General features: G+C 40.1%; 1 protein-coding gene across 1 annotated transcript; it reads left to right on the top strand.

Annotated features, from left to right (window-relative positions):
• Positions 1 to 413: 413 nt before the first annotated feature.
• homer3b (homer scaffold protein 3b) lies at positions 414 to 17938 on the top strand. Its single transcript, XM_072660718.1, has 11 exons — positions 414 to 884; positions 1049 to 1171; positions 4897 to 5053; positions 5347 to 5478; positions 6740 to 6847; positions 8572 to 8580; positions 11884 to 12023; positions 13821 to 13977; positions 16361 to 16471; positions 16908 to 16988; positions 17625 to 17938. Coding segments are annotated over exons 2-11 (1098 nt in total). The 5' UTR covers positions 414 to 884; positions 1049 to 1169; the 3' UTR covers positions 17826 to 17938.
• The last annotated feature ends 480 nt before the right edge of the window (positions 17939 to 18418 follow it).

The raw sequence follows: 18418 nt of genomic DNA, 5'->3' as shown, positions 1-18418 counted from the left end.
TATTATATACTATAATCCTCGTACTGGAGTATAGGAAAGGAAATTAATTTAGAAATTCGTAATTTAATATTAAAGTAACTTCTTATTGTATTTTGAAGCAAATTATTGCAAATTATTTTATTTTAGGGCAAAATAGATAATATATGCTAAAAGATAGATTGTTCCAAATAAATAATTAGGCGTTTTTTAAATACTTTTTATGCATATTCAAGTCTTTTAATGCTATGTTTTATTTGTACTGGGGTTATTACCAATTATACTATACTATGCTCCCCTGAGCATAGTTTACCCACCTCAACCCAGCCTTTAGCTAACGAGCTTTTAGCCCACAGCCGTCCGCCGGACTGTAGTGTGCTGCCCGATGCGGCCAGCAGGCGGCGGAGGAGGGACACGTTCACAAGTTGCCAGAATCCACGCAGCGCGGTTCCACTGTGAGTGAACGCCGCTTCAGCGGTGCGGACTAGTTTTAAAGGATTTCCAGATCAAGACTCCGCGGAATTTATCCGAAAGGACCATATTTCTCCGCTTGCAACCTCACAACCCCGGCCTGCCATTCACACTGGGCTGAACAGCCGGAATATGTATGAAGGAGAACGAGACTCAACGGAGACACTACTACAAACAAAGGAGAGACCCGCTGCCCTCAAAGAGAACCTAACGGACAAAACGCTGAAGAGCAAACCCCACAACCGCCTTTAGCGGCTCAGGACGACTGTTTGTCACCCAAGTAGCTTAAAGGAAAAGGCTAGAAAAGAAGTTGACGGACTGTTTGGACTGAACTTGAACCCTGTGAGAAACACTTTCAGACACATTCGTGTGTCTGTGGGTGTCTGTCTGTCTGTGTGTGTCCGTGTCCGTCAGGGCACAGTGTCGTGGAAAATGGGGTGAGTTTCTGCCATACTTAGCAGCTATAGCTACATTTTACTGCTTTTCGTGTCCACCGGTTGTTTAACCGTTGAAACCGACCACACGAGATGGTCTTACTGGTCGTGTCAAACTAACTTCTTCGTTTCCCTTCGTGTTTCTTTCTCTTTGTGTCCTTTAATAGGCCATTCGCTCTGGCAGTGTGAATAGCGCAGTGACCCGGGCTGTCCCGTCTGTTTGCACTGTTTCCTTTTAAACGTGGCAGGATCGGTTTCCTCCTCAGGTCTGCAGCAATCCGGGCTGTAATGTGAGTAATCTGAGCTGTTGTGAGTAGCTGGAGTTGAGTCGATCAGTGCATGTCATTTATTGAGAGCAAAATGGATTCATTTGGGAGAGAAATCAGTTTCCTAACCTTGGAAACAATTTTTGGGGATGATCCAGGAGCTTTTCTCCGGCCTTAACTGTAGCTAGTCATCCTGATAACAATAATGTGTGTTATTTAGGCTAATAGCATGATCCAATGGAGGGGTCATGGTCATGCATTCATGTATTTTACTTAACACTTAAAAATAGTGGATTACATGGCATTAGATGGACTGTTCAATTGACTCAGTACATCTGAAACCCCTTGGACCCCCCCCCCTCCCCCTTTCTTTCTTTTTTTTTAGCCACACTGGCATGGATTCACATCCTCATTTACAGTAGCCTATGCGTGAGCAAAGGGGACTGAGATAGACTGTTCCCAAACAAACCCTCTCCTGAAGCCAGCCTGCAGAATAGCTGCCAGCAGAGCTGCTGTGACAGTTGGGTCTCATGATTAGTCAGTCAGATGGTGGGATTTCTTGCAGGGGCCCCATAAAAGACTCATGGAAAGACCCTGTTATCCAAATGAATGGTGCTGGCAAGGAAGAGAAAGTGATCATGTGGTCAGTTAAGTGTTTCTGCACTTCCCCTGGTTGCAGTTCTTGGGGACTTGTAGTACTCCAGACATCAGTTAACCATAGTAGACACCAGAGGGGACATTGGCAGACAGCCTTTAGCAAAGAAGGCCCCCCCCCCCATGGTGTGTTTCTGATAAAGATGGTTGAGGCTGTCCAGAACGCCCACCATCGTGGCAGCTCATGGGATTGGTAGTATGGCTGATGAGCAGTAGCAAATTGTTTAAGCACCACCTTTTATAGCCATTGCACAACAGCTGAATGAAACTCAAACTCTGCTTTCAGCCCATCTGCGGCAGAGAACACCCCCACCCCCCACTAGTGAGTAGGGCTGTGAAAACACACCTCAGACCACTGGAAGCAATTGGGAGTCAGTTGGCTTGCTCAAGGGCACCTCAGCTGTGGATGCCGGTCTGGGGAATCAAACCGGCGACCTTCTGGTCTAAAGCCTGCATCTCTAAACTCTAAAACAGCTGCAAAAGTCAGGGACCATCCTTTAGCCTATTCCTGCTTCTTCCAGTACAAATAATCCCAAGGACTTTCAGTGACGTAAAGGTCTGGATTTTTCTTCTTATCAAATCTGAAGTGAGGGTGGATCTTGTTATTGCCATTTGTCATGAAGTTAAAAGCTTTAAGCAGTGTTAATCAGATGGCAGCAGTTTTGGTGGTCTGCCAGGTCTTGCTCTGTCGTTGGGAGTCCCATGTTCTCTGTATATACAGTCATGCCCGAAAGTATTCATACCCCTGGCAAAGTTTGACTTAAATTTACTTTTATTTAACCAGAAGTTATATTTTTGCCTTGAAACGACACAGGCATCTCCCAGGAGATAACACGATGATGTACAAGAGGCATCATTGTGGGAAAAAGTATTTCTCAGCTTTTATACACATTTGAACAAAAAGTGGCATGTCCAAAATTATTCATACCCTTTGAAAACTGTCACAGTATATGGGAAAATCCAAAGTTCTATACCATTCCAAATAGTCCAAGCTGTTTTAAAGCATCCTAATTACCCTGATTCATTGGGAACAGCTGTTTTAATCAACTCAACAGGAGAAAAACAGCAGCTCTCTGCAGTTGGTTTGTGGACAATCATGGCTAAGACAAAGGAGCTCACTAAGGACCTGCGGCTGTGCATTGTGGCCGCTCACAAGTCAGGAAAGGGCTATAAAGCCATATCAAAATGTTTTCAAGTTCCAGTGGCTACAGTGCAAAGTATTATTAAAAAATACAAGAAGTTCCGCACTGTGGAAAATCTCAGAAGATGTGGTCGGAAGCCAAAAGTGACACCTGTGCTGGCCAGGAGAATAGTGAGAGAGGTGAAGAAAAATCCAAGGATCACCACCAAGGCCATCCTGGTGAATCTGGACTCTGCTGGTGGCGACATCTCAAGGCAGACAGTTCAACGGACACTGCACACTGCTGGGTTCCACGGACGCAGGCCAAGGAGGACACCACTTCTCCAGAAAAGGCACACAAAAGCCCGCTTGACCTTTGCAAATGCTCATCTGGACAAAGAAGAAGACTTCTGGTGTTCTGTTTTATGGTCAGATGAAACAAAAATTGAATTGTTTGGCCACAATGATGTGTGCACCATTTGGTGTAAAAAAGGAGAAGCCTTCAACCCTAAGAACACCATCCCCACTGTCAAACATGGTGGTGGGAACCTAATGTTTTGGGGGTGTTTTTCAGCCAATGGACCAGGGAACTTGATCGCAGTAAATGGCACCATGAAAAAAGAGCAATACATCAAGATTCTCAACAACAACATCAGGCAGTCTGCAGAGAAACTTGGCCTTGGGAACCGGTGGACATTTCAGCACGACAACGACCCAAAACACACAGCCAAAGTGGTGAAGAAATGGTTAGCAGACAAAAACATTAATGTTTTGCAATGGCCCAGCCAGAGTCCTGACTTGAATCCAATTGAGAATCTGTGGAGGGAGCTAAAGATCAGGGTAATGGCAAGGAGACCCTCGAACCTCAAAGAGTTGGAGCTCATCACTAAAGATGAATGGGCAAAAATACCAGTGGAGACATGCAAAAAGCTGGTCAGCAATTACAGGAAGCGTTTGATTGCTGTAATAGCCAATAAAGGCTTTTCTATTAATTATTGAGAAGGGTATGAATAATTTTGGACATGCCACTTTTTGTTCAAATGTGTATAAAAGCTGAGAAATATTTTTTCCCACAATGATGCCTCTTGTACATCATCGTGTTATCTCCTGGGAGATGCCTGTGTCATTTCCAGGCAAAAATATAATTTCTGGTTAAATAAAAGTAAATTTAAGTCAAACTTTGACAGGGGTATGAATACTTTCGGGCATGACTGTATATTAATCATTTTTTTAACTCCAGGTTTGGAAACTCCTGTTACTCTCACTTATTATTTTTTATTGACTATCCCTTTAAATTATCATGCATCTGATTTCTCTTAAAAATATCTGCTGGCGGTCTGTATGTGTTTGCTGAGTGGAATATTTAAAGGTTGAGGGGCCTATAGTTAGTCAGACCTAGTTTTATAGTTGAGAGTGGCAGCTGAGAGGACACACAAACTTTCTCCATCCTTCCTCAGTCCTGTACTTATCTAAAATGGGGCAGTGCAGTTCTTCAGGAGTGTCTAACTGTAGCAGCCAGGCAACTTAGCATGAGTGTCTCGCTCTGGTTCACTTCTTTGTGTCCTTCCACATCAGCCTCAAGTAGATTGTTTGGCTGATAAAACTAGTGACGGTTTATTGTATTAGCTACATATTAGATAATGTAGAAATATGTTATAAAAGAATATATTTTATTATACACAATTTAAAAAAGCAAACAAAAACCCTTTAAGTCAATGGCGTGAGCTGCTTTTGTGTAGAACATTTCAGGTATTTTTTAAATGTACTTATTTTTATGCTTAATGTTATGTTTTATGTTTATATTAGTTAGACTTAGACTGTATGTTCCTGCTGTTTGAGTTCAAGAAATGTGAAAACTAATATAATAATATTTGCCAGTACGCTCAGAAAATCATATTCATCAGTGAATTACATCCAAACTGAAACTAATCTTTACACATTTACATTTGTGTAACGAAAATGTTGTGTACCACAGGGAGCAGCCACTCTTCAGCGCAAAGGCGCACGTGTTCCAGATTGATCCAGCCACTAAGAGAAACTGGATCCCGGCCAGCAAGCATGCTGTCACTGTCTCATTCTTCTACGATGCCAGCAGGAGTGTATATCGCATTATCAGTGTTGGAGGCACCAAGGTAAAAGATCCAGACCACTAGATGTACACTATATGCCCAAATGTTTGTGGACACCCCTTCTTTGAATGCATTCAGCTACTTTAAGTTGCACCTATTGCTGACACTGATGGACAAATGCACACACACAGCTTGTCCCTGTAGAGAAGTATTGGCAATAGAATAGGTCTCTCTCTCTCTCTCTCTCTCTCTCTCTCTCTCTCTCTCTCTCTCTCTCTCTCTCTCTGTGTGTGTATCAAAAAATTATCTTGGCCTCTATTAAAGGTGCCTCGTTTTCCTTTTGCACTTTCACACAGGCGATCATAAACAGCACTATTACACCTAACATGACCTTCACCAAAACATCACAGAAATTCGGCCAGTGGGCGGACAGCAGGGCCAACACAGTCTATGGCTTAGGCTTTGCCACAGAGCAGCAGCTTCAGCAGGTACGTAGATTTTCACGTTTTGGCAGTGTAGTAACTATCACACAGTGCTTGTCTGCCTGTAATGGTGAAACTGTGTTGTATATAACTATATCGGAATCATGCAGTGTGCAATATAGTCACGTATGTCCTACAACAGGTTTTCACAGCATGAACAAAATTGGATTACATTTATGCTGTTTGGTTGATGCTCTTATCCAGAGCGACTTAGGAAAACATAGTGTTTGGAGTCTTGGATAAAGTGTAATTGTGAGGTGGGCTTGTCCACCCAGGAATTGAATCCTAATTTGGCCCAGGGAAGGCGATGTAGTTGCCCACTGTTGTACAGCAAGCAGTTTTCATTAGTATTCATTTGCAATTATAATTGCAACAGGGTAGAGTTTAAGTAGAATTCACATATTTTCATATGAATATAGACAATATTCAGACAGATATTTTTAAGATTCACACTGAACACCGTTTTTGTATCGTTATAAATCATAATTGATGTTTTTATTTGTTGTGTGTATATAAACCACATAATTTGTGTAATTTTAATCATCCATCCATCCATCCATATGTATGTATGTGTGTGTGTATGTATGTGTGTATATGTGTATATATATATATATATATATATATATATATATATATATATATATATATATATATATATATATATATATATATATATAAAATTCAAAACAGCAACTTTGAATAAGTTGAATTTGGAGCTTTTGTATTGGTCATCCAATTTGTCCAGAATTATTTGCAAAGTGTACAGAGCAGCTACATTGTTCAAACCATGGGAAACACTAAAATTGGGGAAATAATGTTCAGAAAAATGTAGATCCATATTTTGTTTTTACTGGACAGCAGTGATATATAGATGGGTTGAGAGAACTCATTTGGCTCAAACAAAATACAGTTACATTGTATTATTGAGTATAACAATGTGTTAGTTTGAGTATCCACACTCTCCTACATGTAAACACTACCTATTATACCAGTGATACACATTGGACTACCACATTAGTGTCTCAGCAATGTGACCTGATTAAAGATGGGACTGCAGATATTTTATCAAAAAATAATGTGGCTTTTGTTAAATTACATGAACCTTCTTGGATCAAAAACACCCACTCTAATAAACACTCGTCTGGAGCTGAATGGTCAGGATGCTCACACAAAACCAAAAATTCTAACACTTGATTTATTGTGTAGCCCTGTCATGTAACAGTGCAGATGATGTTGCTGGTTTCTCTCTCCTATTTAATATGTACAGTTCTCAGACCAGTTCAAAGAACTTAAAGAAGCAGCGCGGCTCGTCCGGGAGAAGTCCCAGGAGAAGTTTGAGTTGATCAACACTGGTCTGAACATCGCTGCCCCACAGGTTCTAACCACACACTACAGTGATACATTTTCACATCAACAACTCAGTGACTTCTAAATAATAAAATTTAATAATTGCTGTTCCTGATCAGTTTTATTTAGTAATTTTACGTATTAAGACGTGAACTCTAATCAGGGCGGTGTATTGGCCAGAATCTGACGATATGATACGTATCACAATACAGGCGCTACAATATAATTTATGCAACAGCGCGGTCTGGAGACAGAGTACAGTACTGCCGTCTAGCAGTCTAGATTGCCACCAATCTTTGCATGTAAACTATTAATAAAAAATGAGAACTGGTGTTTTTGAGAATAAACACAGCATTATAAAACATGATCTCGTCATACTTCAGTATATCAATATGACATCCCTCACACGGTGATCCTCCTGATCCCAATTTGGAATGCAGAGAAAGTGATGCATTGAAATAGATTCATTTAAACTTGTGCAACATTTCCACATTAAAGACGTTAATGATATCAACACAGTTTTGTCTTCTTTTATTCATTTTGGCAGTGACTGTGTTGATGTTATATAAATTAAGTACTTTTTGCACTACCTTTTTCCAGTGCAGGAACAGACTTTTTAGCAATAACAAGCATTTGAACTATTTTTGGCTGAATTTGTGTACACCGCATTCTTGCACACACAGATTCGTTAAACACAGCCTCATATGGCAGCAGACCAGTGAAAGACACTGATTGTAGCCCCTGTGGAATTGAACAGCTCCATGGACTCAGCAGGGCGATTCAGTGCCACAGTGCCTTTTACTTTGCAGCTGACTGACCTTTTTCATTCTCCATCTGGACAGCGCTCGTCCCTAATTTCCATATCATGCCTGATACACGAGGTAGCAGTGCCTAGGCATCTTTCACTTCACCTTGGGGATGTTAATACAACAGAAATGCCAGAGCATGATGATAACAGGTTAAAAGTGCTATAAATACAAACTGATTAACAGCTACTTTCAACAGCTACTGTTTCCTATTTTTAATATGTTGAGATTACAGCCAATAGCATATCATCCAGCTGCTGTGCTGCCGATGCACGTCTGCTCTCTCTGAGGAAGTTCGTAGTGCATCCAGTTTGCTTTTCTTAAGCCATATGGAATGGCCATATGCGTCTGCTGCTGAATTGGAGTTATTCATTTTTAATCAGACCTGAGTATATGAATGCTCCAAGGCAACAATGTGCGTCTAAGATGGCTGGTGTAAATGCTCCTCTTATCAATTAATAAAGGCATTTTGGGGAGCCATGTGCAACCAAGAGTGCATGAAAACATGAAAGCAAAGAAACATGGAAAAACATATGAATAAATAAGTAGCTGAGATGTTCTCTAACCACGGCGTTGTAGCTGTAGTACAGGAGATTCCAAATTCCTGTGTCTACCATCTGTTTCTACTACTATCTTTACTATCTGGGCATGAGCCACAAAAATTTTAGTCCTACATAGCATATAAACTTTCCTCACAGTCTTGCAGTGTGGCACCCCCTGCTATCTGCAGTGTTAAACTATTTACAGTGCTCTGTAAAGCTTACACAACTTATTCATGCATTTTTCCACCACAGTGTCAATATTGTAGTTTGCTGTATTCTGCCCTGAGTTTTATTAAAGATTATTCAAATCCATGAAGCTTGAGAAATGAACTGTACCCTTCTTTTCTGTTTTCTTTTGTCTTTTGGATCTCTACTTTCATCTGGTTGGGGAAAATGTCTTCAAGCTGTCCCAGGTGAGTCTTTACAACAGGAGTCTTCCACTGCATCTTGTATTTGCTTACTGCTGTTACTCTACTGCATCTGTCCATGCTTTTTTCACTTCGGATGCTGGATCTGCATCTCACAGCTTGTTAAATGCATGTGTAAAGCGTGTCCTTTAGTGATGGCTGAAAGCACAAATTCCTCTTACTTACTGCTGGTCATGCCCAGGAGCAACAAATACAAATTCTTGCATACTGCTGCTTAAAGAAGTGGAAGGGCAACAAAATCTAACATTAGGTAAAATTTTATAGAATACAGTTATACCAAATTAAAATACAATAACATCCAATTGGCTATTGTTGCTATGTGGGTTACAATGTAAATTCCAGGCTCTTTACAGAGAGTCTAAATTGGTCATATTGAATAAAACATGCAGTTTGTCAGTTATGATATTCTCAGAAAAGGATGTGTTTTATTTATGATGAGAAGAGTAGCATATCATATTGCTCACCCCCTACATCCAAGCTATCCTGCTGATTGAGGCAGCTTTTAAATCCCAGGACAGCCAGGGGCCTAAGTCCTGTCTAATGCTAAGGTTATGTTATGCTGTGTAGTTTTAGCCTAGTTTGGTTTGAATGATTTTGATCTTCTAATGCTGTGGATTTTAGTCAGTATGTAGAATTGAGAGAAGCTGTTTCTCCTCCATATATCCTGATAAGACCTCTAGTGTTGAATGTTTTGTTGGCAGTAATTTGCATCCAGAAAGCAATATAATATATTTGATTCATGTTGCCACATGATCACATGAACTGCAGCTGTGTTTAAATGGTCAGAGAGACGCTGGTCTTAACAACAGTTTGAGTCTGTTGTCGTTTCAGAGCGTTTTTGTGTAGTGTTCCAAAAAGTGCTTAATATCCACCAGAGGAGCTCTGATATGTGCGCTCGCAGCAGGGGCCAAAGCCATTATTTTCAGACCCATTGAAAAACAGAGATGTGAATCTGGATAGGACTAAACTCACAGAGAAGCCCCTATGAAGGAAAGAATTGCCCCTGGACCCCAGCTATATTCAGTCCTGTCCAAATAGGTTTTTAGAGATTTAGGATCAAATTTACATGAGGTGACAATTCTCTCTAGCTCACAGCTAGTCTGTGATACACCCCCACCCCCCGGATATTTATGTCCAGATTGACCATGTCTTTGTCTTCTCCATCCTCACAGGATGAGTAGCCTGCGTTTTTTCACTGAACTCAACAGTGTCCTACTAATTTAGGTTTTGTCAGTATACACCTGTCTGTGACTTCCCAGTTTCCTTTTAGAGCCTGATAAGATATCCAGTTCCAGGCCAAGTTTAGGGTTTTCAGTTACATCATCAGACTTGTGTTGGGCTTAGGTTTGTTTTCAACAAAATGATTTTCTAAATGTAGTCGAGTTGGATTTTTATGGTGCTGCTCAGCATGGTCTCTCCTGCCTCTCACATGCATGATCTCGCGCTCCCTGTCTTTATCTCTCTTAGTGTTGTCATGTTTCCTTGTCTGTCTCTCGTCTATCCTTCTCTTTCTGCCCTTCTGTCTCTCACGCTCTCTCCCAATCTCTCTTGCCACATTATAGTCCATAGTCGTGTAGACGTCTGGTCTACAATGGCCATAGTAAATTTGGTCAACAATGGCTTTCTTTCTTTATTTTTGCGTACACATGTTTAGAATGGAATTTGGATCTCTAAGGGGTTATTACAGATTAGTTTTCGATAATTTGTTGGATGCGTAATAATAGTGACTGATTATGAAATCTACTGTTGCATAGACCGGCCTCTTATGATGCAAATTTAATACAAAATCTCCAGTTTTGGGATTTTAGTTAATTGTCTTTAAATATCACAATAGATGTGTGTAACAGCACTAAAAAGCTAGCATTGCTTTATGTGTTGTAGGGGAGAAATATGTTGGAATGCGCGATCCCTCATTACTTTTGCATGACCTTCTGGATGTATAATTAATGAATTCCTTCTTTAGCCAGCACTGCCTTGTCTTCTCTTTGATTATCAACTCTTTCTCTTTAAGTATATTCAGCATACAGTGAGAGCAGGCCTCCCGAGCTCTCCTCTGTCCCTAGGTCCTACTGTAGAGAAATAACACCAATCGTTGGTACTGTGCCTTAGAAACAGAGCTAGTTCCGTTGGGGGGAGGCAGAGTTTGAGATGGATTAATAATACAAGCCTTTTCTGAGTGCAAGGACACAGGGCTCCAGAGCTGCACTACAACACATGTGATTGGAAGATAAGGTTGGGGTCTTCTATGGTGAAGTGCACAGACTGGCTCTAGGAGACACACTCTTGTTTCCTGCAGTCCAAATCATAAGTCACTTCAACCAGTTGTGCTCAAGATATTTTCTATTGTGCATTGCCAGTACACAGGGTAGGAAAGTTTTGTATTAATTTGTTTAATAAGGGACCCTGCTTCTGCTTCTACATAATGGCTATTGATGCTATATGCAATAGTTTAAATGACATTTTTAGAAAAATTAGCAAATATTCATTTCATATTTTAAAACTAAATTCATGGACCTCATCATGGCAAATGGATTTGCCATGATGAGGCAACACATTTTTTACATTGTGTCCTTGTGGGCCTTGAGGCTGAGGTTTTAGCATAACTAGATAAAGGTCACCAAGAAAGTTTCAGAAGCCTCCACTAATAGTTGCCAGTGCTGTGTGAAAACTGTTCAAAAATTGCTCTAATTCAGTCTGTTTAAACCAAGCATGTTTTTCACCTAAAACACCTAAGAATAAATGCATGAGTTGTAAACAAAAGGCTCTGTCTAACACACTCAGTTAGGTTTGTCAGTAAAAAGTAAATGTACTTTATTTATGACATTTAAAGTATTATTATTATTATATTATTATTATTATTATTATTATTATTATTATATGATTTTGTGATTCAGAATCAGACTTATTGGCCAAGTATGTTCACACACACAAGGAATTGTTTCTGGCTGTTAGTGTCTCTCTAAACAGCCAGAAAGCATGGTCAGTTGTCCTCTTTAGGGCTCCGGACTTTGATGGTCGAATTTGCGACCCTAGGGCCATAGTAGTAGTGCATTAGACCTCACCAGATGACATTTCGTATAAATTTGTAAATGTTAAATGAACTTCTGTCAAATTTATTTGATGAAGCTTAGTTTTATCTTTTAACATGGTGTTAAAAAAACAAACAAAAAACAAACCACCATTTGGAGGCTGCATTTTAGCCTGTCTAGCTAGAAAAAGTGACCATGTCTTAATGTATTTGTTTTTAAACTTTTTACCTTGTTGGGTCTTTTTTTCTTTTTCATGCAGGGGCTTTCTGAAGACCGTCACTCTCCACCACCACTTCTGTGTGTTAATGGCCCTGGGGAAGACAAGCTGTTCCGCAGCAAGAGTGCGGATATTGAGCTGGCCTCTGAGAAGGAGCATGTTAAGAAGATGCTCTCTGAAGGGTAATGTACACTCTTCCAGTGCAGTTCACGTTATGCATATTCTATACGGTTTTTCACAGCATACAGAAATTCAAAATTGTGCCCCACACATTCCCACATCTTGAAGGCCCAAGCCAATGTGAAGGACTGGTGCCACAACCCCCAAACGGCAAAGAAGTCCAGGCAAGGTGCCGGTGATTGTGGTGCCGCCTTTAGCCATGCTGTGGTATCAGAGGCATGGTTTGGGAAGGTCAAGCTCAGGGACGTGTCTAACAGTTCTTCAGGAACTTCAGTCTCGCAGGTCCTTGCATTCCTAAATATTCCTGCACATCCCTCAGCAGGCTGTTCTGTGGTGGCAGCTGCAGTGTATCTATTTAAACTATTTCAAAATGATTTAAGTCATCACATAGTGTGTATCATCTTTAGACAGATACTAAAGACAGTTTCACACATGGTCTTACACTTGTTTTACTAATAAATCACTAAGCTACCCACTTCAGTCAAATGTACAAGATTTATTGTAAACAATGCTGAAGAACACCATTCTTTTACACCATTGCTTTAAAAATATTAAGCCAGCTCTGTTCATGATTAACATTTATTCAGCCTAATGAGCCTCATTAAATATTTATGTGCTGGTTCATAAATTCATTGCCTTAATGTTTTGTTGAATGAGTTGATTTGTTTGGCTTGTAACAGAATATGTCACTGAATACATTTAGGACTGTGTATTCAGGAATCACTGCCTTAATATCTAAAAATATTCCGCCAACGCCTGGTTTGAGTACAGTTCATTGGATGACTTTCAGATTTCTGTTTTGGATTAGCTGTGCTTTTTGCTTGGTTAATTTGATTTGCCATTAGGAGCTTCTGTGCACCCTTTGGTTCTACACTTTGGATCTGATAAAAAAAAAGATCCATGTTTGTGGTATGTTTGATATTGTAGTGTCATTGTCTGTTTGTTGAATTACTGCAGTCCTGAGGTTGCTCATTTGTACAAAATCATCTCTAACTGGCAGACATCTTCCTCATCAGTAGTTTTCTAGGGCAGTGGACGGGGAGCTAAATGTCAATAACGTTCCGGGCTTAAGACCATTACACACACTGCGATGCACGTTGTCAGCGCCTGCTGTTCAGTCTTTTTTTAGAAGGTTGTATTAGTTGAGGCCTAAAGCGAGCAGCGTTCATTTAGCTGTCTGCCAGTGACGTTACATGATTATGCATGATTGCTTTACTTCAAAAAGGAGCATAATTCATTACTGATTTCATGTATGTGACAGCACTAAAGTGATTGAATGTAGTGCACACATCATTTTTATTGTACACATTCTGTAGTTGTATTGACAAAACTACAGTCTGACACTTGGTTAAAAAGGCAACAGCATTAAATTAGAATTAGAGATACATGTGCATCATTACAATGCACATAACATGTATGTAACAATATTCAATACCAAATTATTCAATTTTAAGAGTATATCAGGCAGTTGTTAAAGAATAAACCAATATGCTCCCAAAATTTTAAATATTTTTCTTTACATTGCAGCCATTGACTTCCAAATGTAGATATATGGTTTTTGTATGACTGCTACAAAATCAGGAAATGCTTGGTGAATGTACAGTGTTTCTTCAGACACGTTTCTGTGTTAATTCTATTTTTTTTATGATTCTGAATCAGAAAACAGAATATTAGGAAATATATTTTACAAAGCGTTGCCTTGTTTTTGAAAAACATTTTGACTACTGTATTCTTGCCATATGTGAGCCTTCTGTATGTTTATCTTTTTTGTTTGTTTGATTGTTTGTTTGTTTTTGTAGATCAATCTGTGAAGTAAACATGGAAACAGAGCTGTTGACTCTACAAGAAAGCAATGCTAAGCTGGTTGCGGCGCTCCATGAAGCCAACAGCAGCATTGAGCAGTGGAAGAAACAGCTGGCTGAGTACCAGGAAGAGACAGAGAGGCTGAGAGAGCAGGTACTGTGTATCATACTGCCTGCTCTGTTCTCTTCATTCTGCTTGCTTGGGATTTTTACTTAGGCTGAAGGTCATGTTCATTTTGGCCAACAGTAGACGGCTTATTCTGAACAATGGCAAAAACTGAATCTACAGAATGCTCGAAATGCATCTTTGAAATGTTTTTAGCACTGTAAAAAGGACATTGTAATTATTTTTGGAATTATTCCCAAGTCTTACCAGATCGAGATGACCCGGTCGGCTAGGATTTAGCTTTTAGCCAATGATCATGATGCCTCCCCGAAAGCACTTTCCCTGTCTGTCAGCACTTCAACGAGGGGGCACTTTCCATGGCAGGCCTTTCCCAAGTAGTGCTTCCCCTGAAGGCTATGATTAGCTTTGAGACAAGCACCTGCTCGCTTCCCCAGCTTTAGCCTCTGGCGGTGATGTGCATGCTGACGATAGATTGTCTCAGAAAACTGTCTGCAAATCTCAACAACACCATTTGGCTGTTGCATTTTGTTACGTAGCAGCTTTAGGTGTTGAATGGCTTTCACTAGTGGACTGGGAGTTTGTAAATATAGTATTTAGATCTGTTACATCACAGTCTTGGGGTTTTGTTATTGTGCTGTTTTCCAGCTCTGTTAAGGTAATGCCAGAATTTCTTTTCACTGAAGACACAGCAGTGTTTGAGGTTTATGGCACGTCATACAAGTACCAAACTCTTCACAACACTCTTCAGTGAGCATGTTTTGTCTAAATAATTATTTGACAGCTGGTTTAAAACTCCTGAAAGTGTTGAGTGCTGTTGAATGCTGGCATCATAATGAGGGGATAGCACTTGTGTGGTTTGGCCTTTATGTTAGTGCATACTTTATATGGAAAACCTATTTGAGCAATGTGGTGGGAACATTTGACATATCACAGAAAAGAAGTCCTGTAAAGTTAATATTCTTTATAAGGGGGGTAAAAACAACAAGGTGCAGGAAAGTAGTGCAGGTCTCATGGGAGCATGAGAGGAATGGTATTTTTAGCGTGGAATAATGTATAGCCATGGCCCTAATATGGAGAGAAGACAAAAGACCAAGGGTATTTTTCTGCTGAAAGTTTCTTCCAGCGCAAACTGAAATATGAGTGGCGTTCTAAATTTTTAGCACGCTGAAAAAGAGCAGTGTCATGGCCCTGTTTCGCCTTGCCTCAAGGGTAAACAAGTTTTTGCAAAGGGAAGAGATTTGTTGCCTCTGAATCATGGCATACTCTTACCATGTGCTTTTGAAAATGTGTGTGCGAGTCACAGCAAGATTACTGCGTCAGCCGTCTAGAAGGACAGAAACGCATTAGTGAGGGCAGCCGCAGTCGGGCAGGCAAATGTGCTGTTTGTCTTTCAGAGCTGTGATCTCTCCGACTGTTCCCAAAGATTCGACTGTCAGAGAAGAGGATGATGCATCTGCTGCCACTTTGACAAATATCGTCCTGCAGAATGAGAATGAGGGTGGGGGTGGGCTGCAGGATTGTTGTATCTTCACACCAGTGAATGATTTGAGTCATCATAAGTAAACGCAGTGAGAGACTCTGTGAGTGACTAGGCACTTGTAGCAAAATCTCTGACCTTAATAGGTTTATTTTTTATGGGTGTAACATTACACAAAAGTCCCAGTTCAGTTCATACCGTGTTTTGAACCTCAAAGTATGGTACAAGTTCAATTATAGCGGGGGGGGGGCAAATGCACACATCATCCCCATCCAATCCACCATGATTTCATGAGTCAGAATATGATGTTAAATCTGCAAAATGCCTGTTTTTCAGTTTAAAGGTGAGAACAGTAAGAGATAAATACATGAATAAAGAGGGATTAAAAACAAGCTTATGTGATTAGAGAGCCAGGGAGACGTGACCCCATGTACTGTGATAGTTTGCTAGGAATACAAATGCTTTTACATTCATAATATTTTGTGTGACATTGTGTGTGTATAAGCATACGTTTTGTGTAGCTGCTACACATAATATCCATTTCTAGAGTAGGCCTGTGATAAGACCAGAATCAGCTGGTTGCATGAAGTCACAAGTAGAATTTCTATGTAGTGCACTGAAGCAGATAAATTAGTAGGGAAAAGGGGTTTTAGCTAGGTAGCGAACAGTAATGTTCGCATGCGTGCTTAAAGAACCAGTGCTTTTTACTTACAGCTTTGTTTGAAGCTACATGATTCTGTGCCGTAGTGAGTTTGGGAAGATAAACGGAAGGTTGCTGTTGTGTTTCAGGGAAGTCGAGATGGAGAGAGTTGGGAACTCCCGACATTCTTGTGGAGTGGCGGCTCAAAAGGGTTGAGCAATATTGATCTAGAGCAGGGCAAAAGAAAGTTCTGGGAGGTGGATAATTTGATCTTGCATGTTTCTGACTTTCAGGTGGCAGAGCTGGAGGCTCAGAGTGGTCATCCTGCTTCTTCTGAGAAGCAGAAAGAAGAGATCTCCCACTCTGTAGAAGAGATGGAGGCCCTAATCAAGGCTAAAGATGAAGTAAGAAGCAAGTGCCTCACTTATGTACTTAACACCTGTAATGTTGTTGTTGTTGTTGTTGATGATGACGATCACTCTACTCTAGTGATTTGCTTCATTTCAGTGCCATGGATGACCAAGTCAGTGCATTCTTAAAGTGTATAAATTTAAGACTGAAAAAAGTGTAAATTATTTTAAATGACTGAATAATAACTAGTGAAATGGACAGATGCTGTACCTAAGTACACTTCAGATGTCCTCAATTACTTTACACCTCTGACATTATTAGCATAAAACTTGCATTTGAACCAGGTAGCCCCAGGCATGTCCAGGTTTCTGACCTATAAAGCAGTTCCGTGTATTAAATGTATTCTTGATTATGAGGACAAAACTCTGATTACAGAGACTCACACCTATATTAATATATATTAATATTACCACACCTATATGATTGCAGGAAATTAACACTCTACAGTGCAAGAAATCTGATTTTGGGGAGATGGAGAAAGAAAGGGAGGAGGTAAATAAAAGAATGCAGGTAAGCTTGAGCTGGAAACCTCTTATGCTTTGTAAATTCTTTCTCTAACAAATATTATTGTTTGGATTATTGTTTGTATTGTTTGGATTATTTTGATTATTAATCAAGTAATCGAGTTTTAAAAACAGCCAAACAATTCAAATGGACTTATAAAACTAATAAAGAATGATTTCCCAGGACAAGAGGAACAAGACATTTAAAAATATCAAAACACTATATGGCAAATAAACACACAATTAATGTATAATTCGCCCATGAATCTATCAAAAACAAATGAGAGGCAGGTGACGGACACACAAATTCACCTTTTAGGCACGGCAAGAGGCAGAAATTAATACCTCGAGCCGCATTTGCAGCCTTATAACTCCAGCTGTTCAATACTCAGTCAATACGTATCAGTTATGCTCTGTCTCCTCCTATAAGTGAGATGAGAACAACTATGTAAAATGCATCTTCTTAGTGTTAATTGTCTAATTGCCTAGTACTTGCCTATTGATGATTGATTCACTGAGATAGTACATTTTAATTTTTTTTATTATTTATTTGTTTGTTTGTTAATTTATTTTATTCGCCATGGCTATAATGTGCATTCTCATGGTTCAACCAGCAGTGCAACCATTTTTGCTTTGTTGTTAGGAGCTGGAGGAGAAAAACGCTGAGCTGGAGCGACAGGTCCAGAAAGCAGAGCAGACTTTGGCATCCTCCCTGGATGCACGGCAGCAAGCAGAGAGTGAAGTGCGGAAAGTCATTGAAGTGCTTGACCTAAAGATTTTTGACCTGAATGACTTGCGACAGAGCCTGACCAAACTTTTAGATAAACAGCCCACAAAGGCATGACTGCTAAAGGATGAAACAGCTGAATATCATCTTTGCAAGAACAGCACTTGGAGGAGCAATCCTACGCTCTGCTAAATTCCTCTTCACCAGGCATCAACTTATATGGGGGGGGGGGGGGGCTGTATGTGCAACTTGTTTGGCAAGAATTGTAATCATGTGAGGTTAGGCTTATGAGAAAATGATGTAAACTCTCACAAATAACCTAATAAAAGGCAAATAACCTGTACTTGATGTACCAAAGCAGAGCTAATGGTAGGTGACATTGGCCTTCTAGATTTGGTATTACCATATGCATCTCAGAACAAGGGCAGAGGTTTTTTTTTTTTTTATTTTGTTTTTCTTTTCTCCATCATTGCTTGTCTTTTTGCTGTGCGTCTTCAGTCATCAGCACCCTGACGGCAAAGCAGCGAGATATTCTTTATAACAGCGCCTGAGCACATGCAAAAACGGACTGAAGATTGCAGTGACAGGAAGGAAAGGAACAGATCAATATGCAACAAGTATTGTCTTGACAGGTACGAGAGATGAGACTAGCATAGCCTTGAACTGCTTTACTTCTTTGATCAGATTGTGGGTGTTGTGAACTAGTGTTT

The sequence above is a fragment of the Salminus brasiliensis genome, chromosome 17 (assembly GCF_030463535.1).
Source record: "Salminus brasiliensis chromosome 17, fSalBra1.hap2, whole genome shotgun sequence".
Lineage (NCBI taxonomy): Eukaryota > Metazoa > Chordata > Actinopteri > Characiformes > Bryconidae > Salminus > Salminus brasiliensis.
Note: the sequence above shows the minus strand (reverse complement) of the source record. Positions and strands in the feature narration are given on the sequence as shown.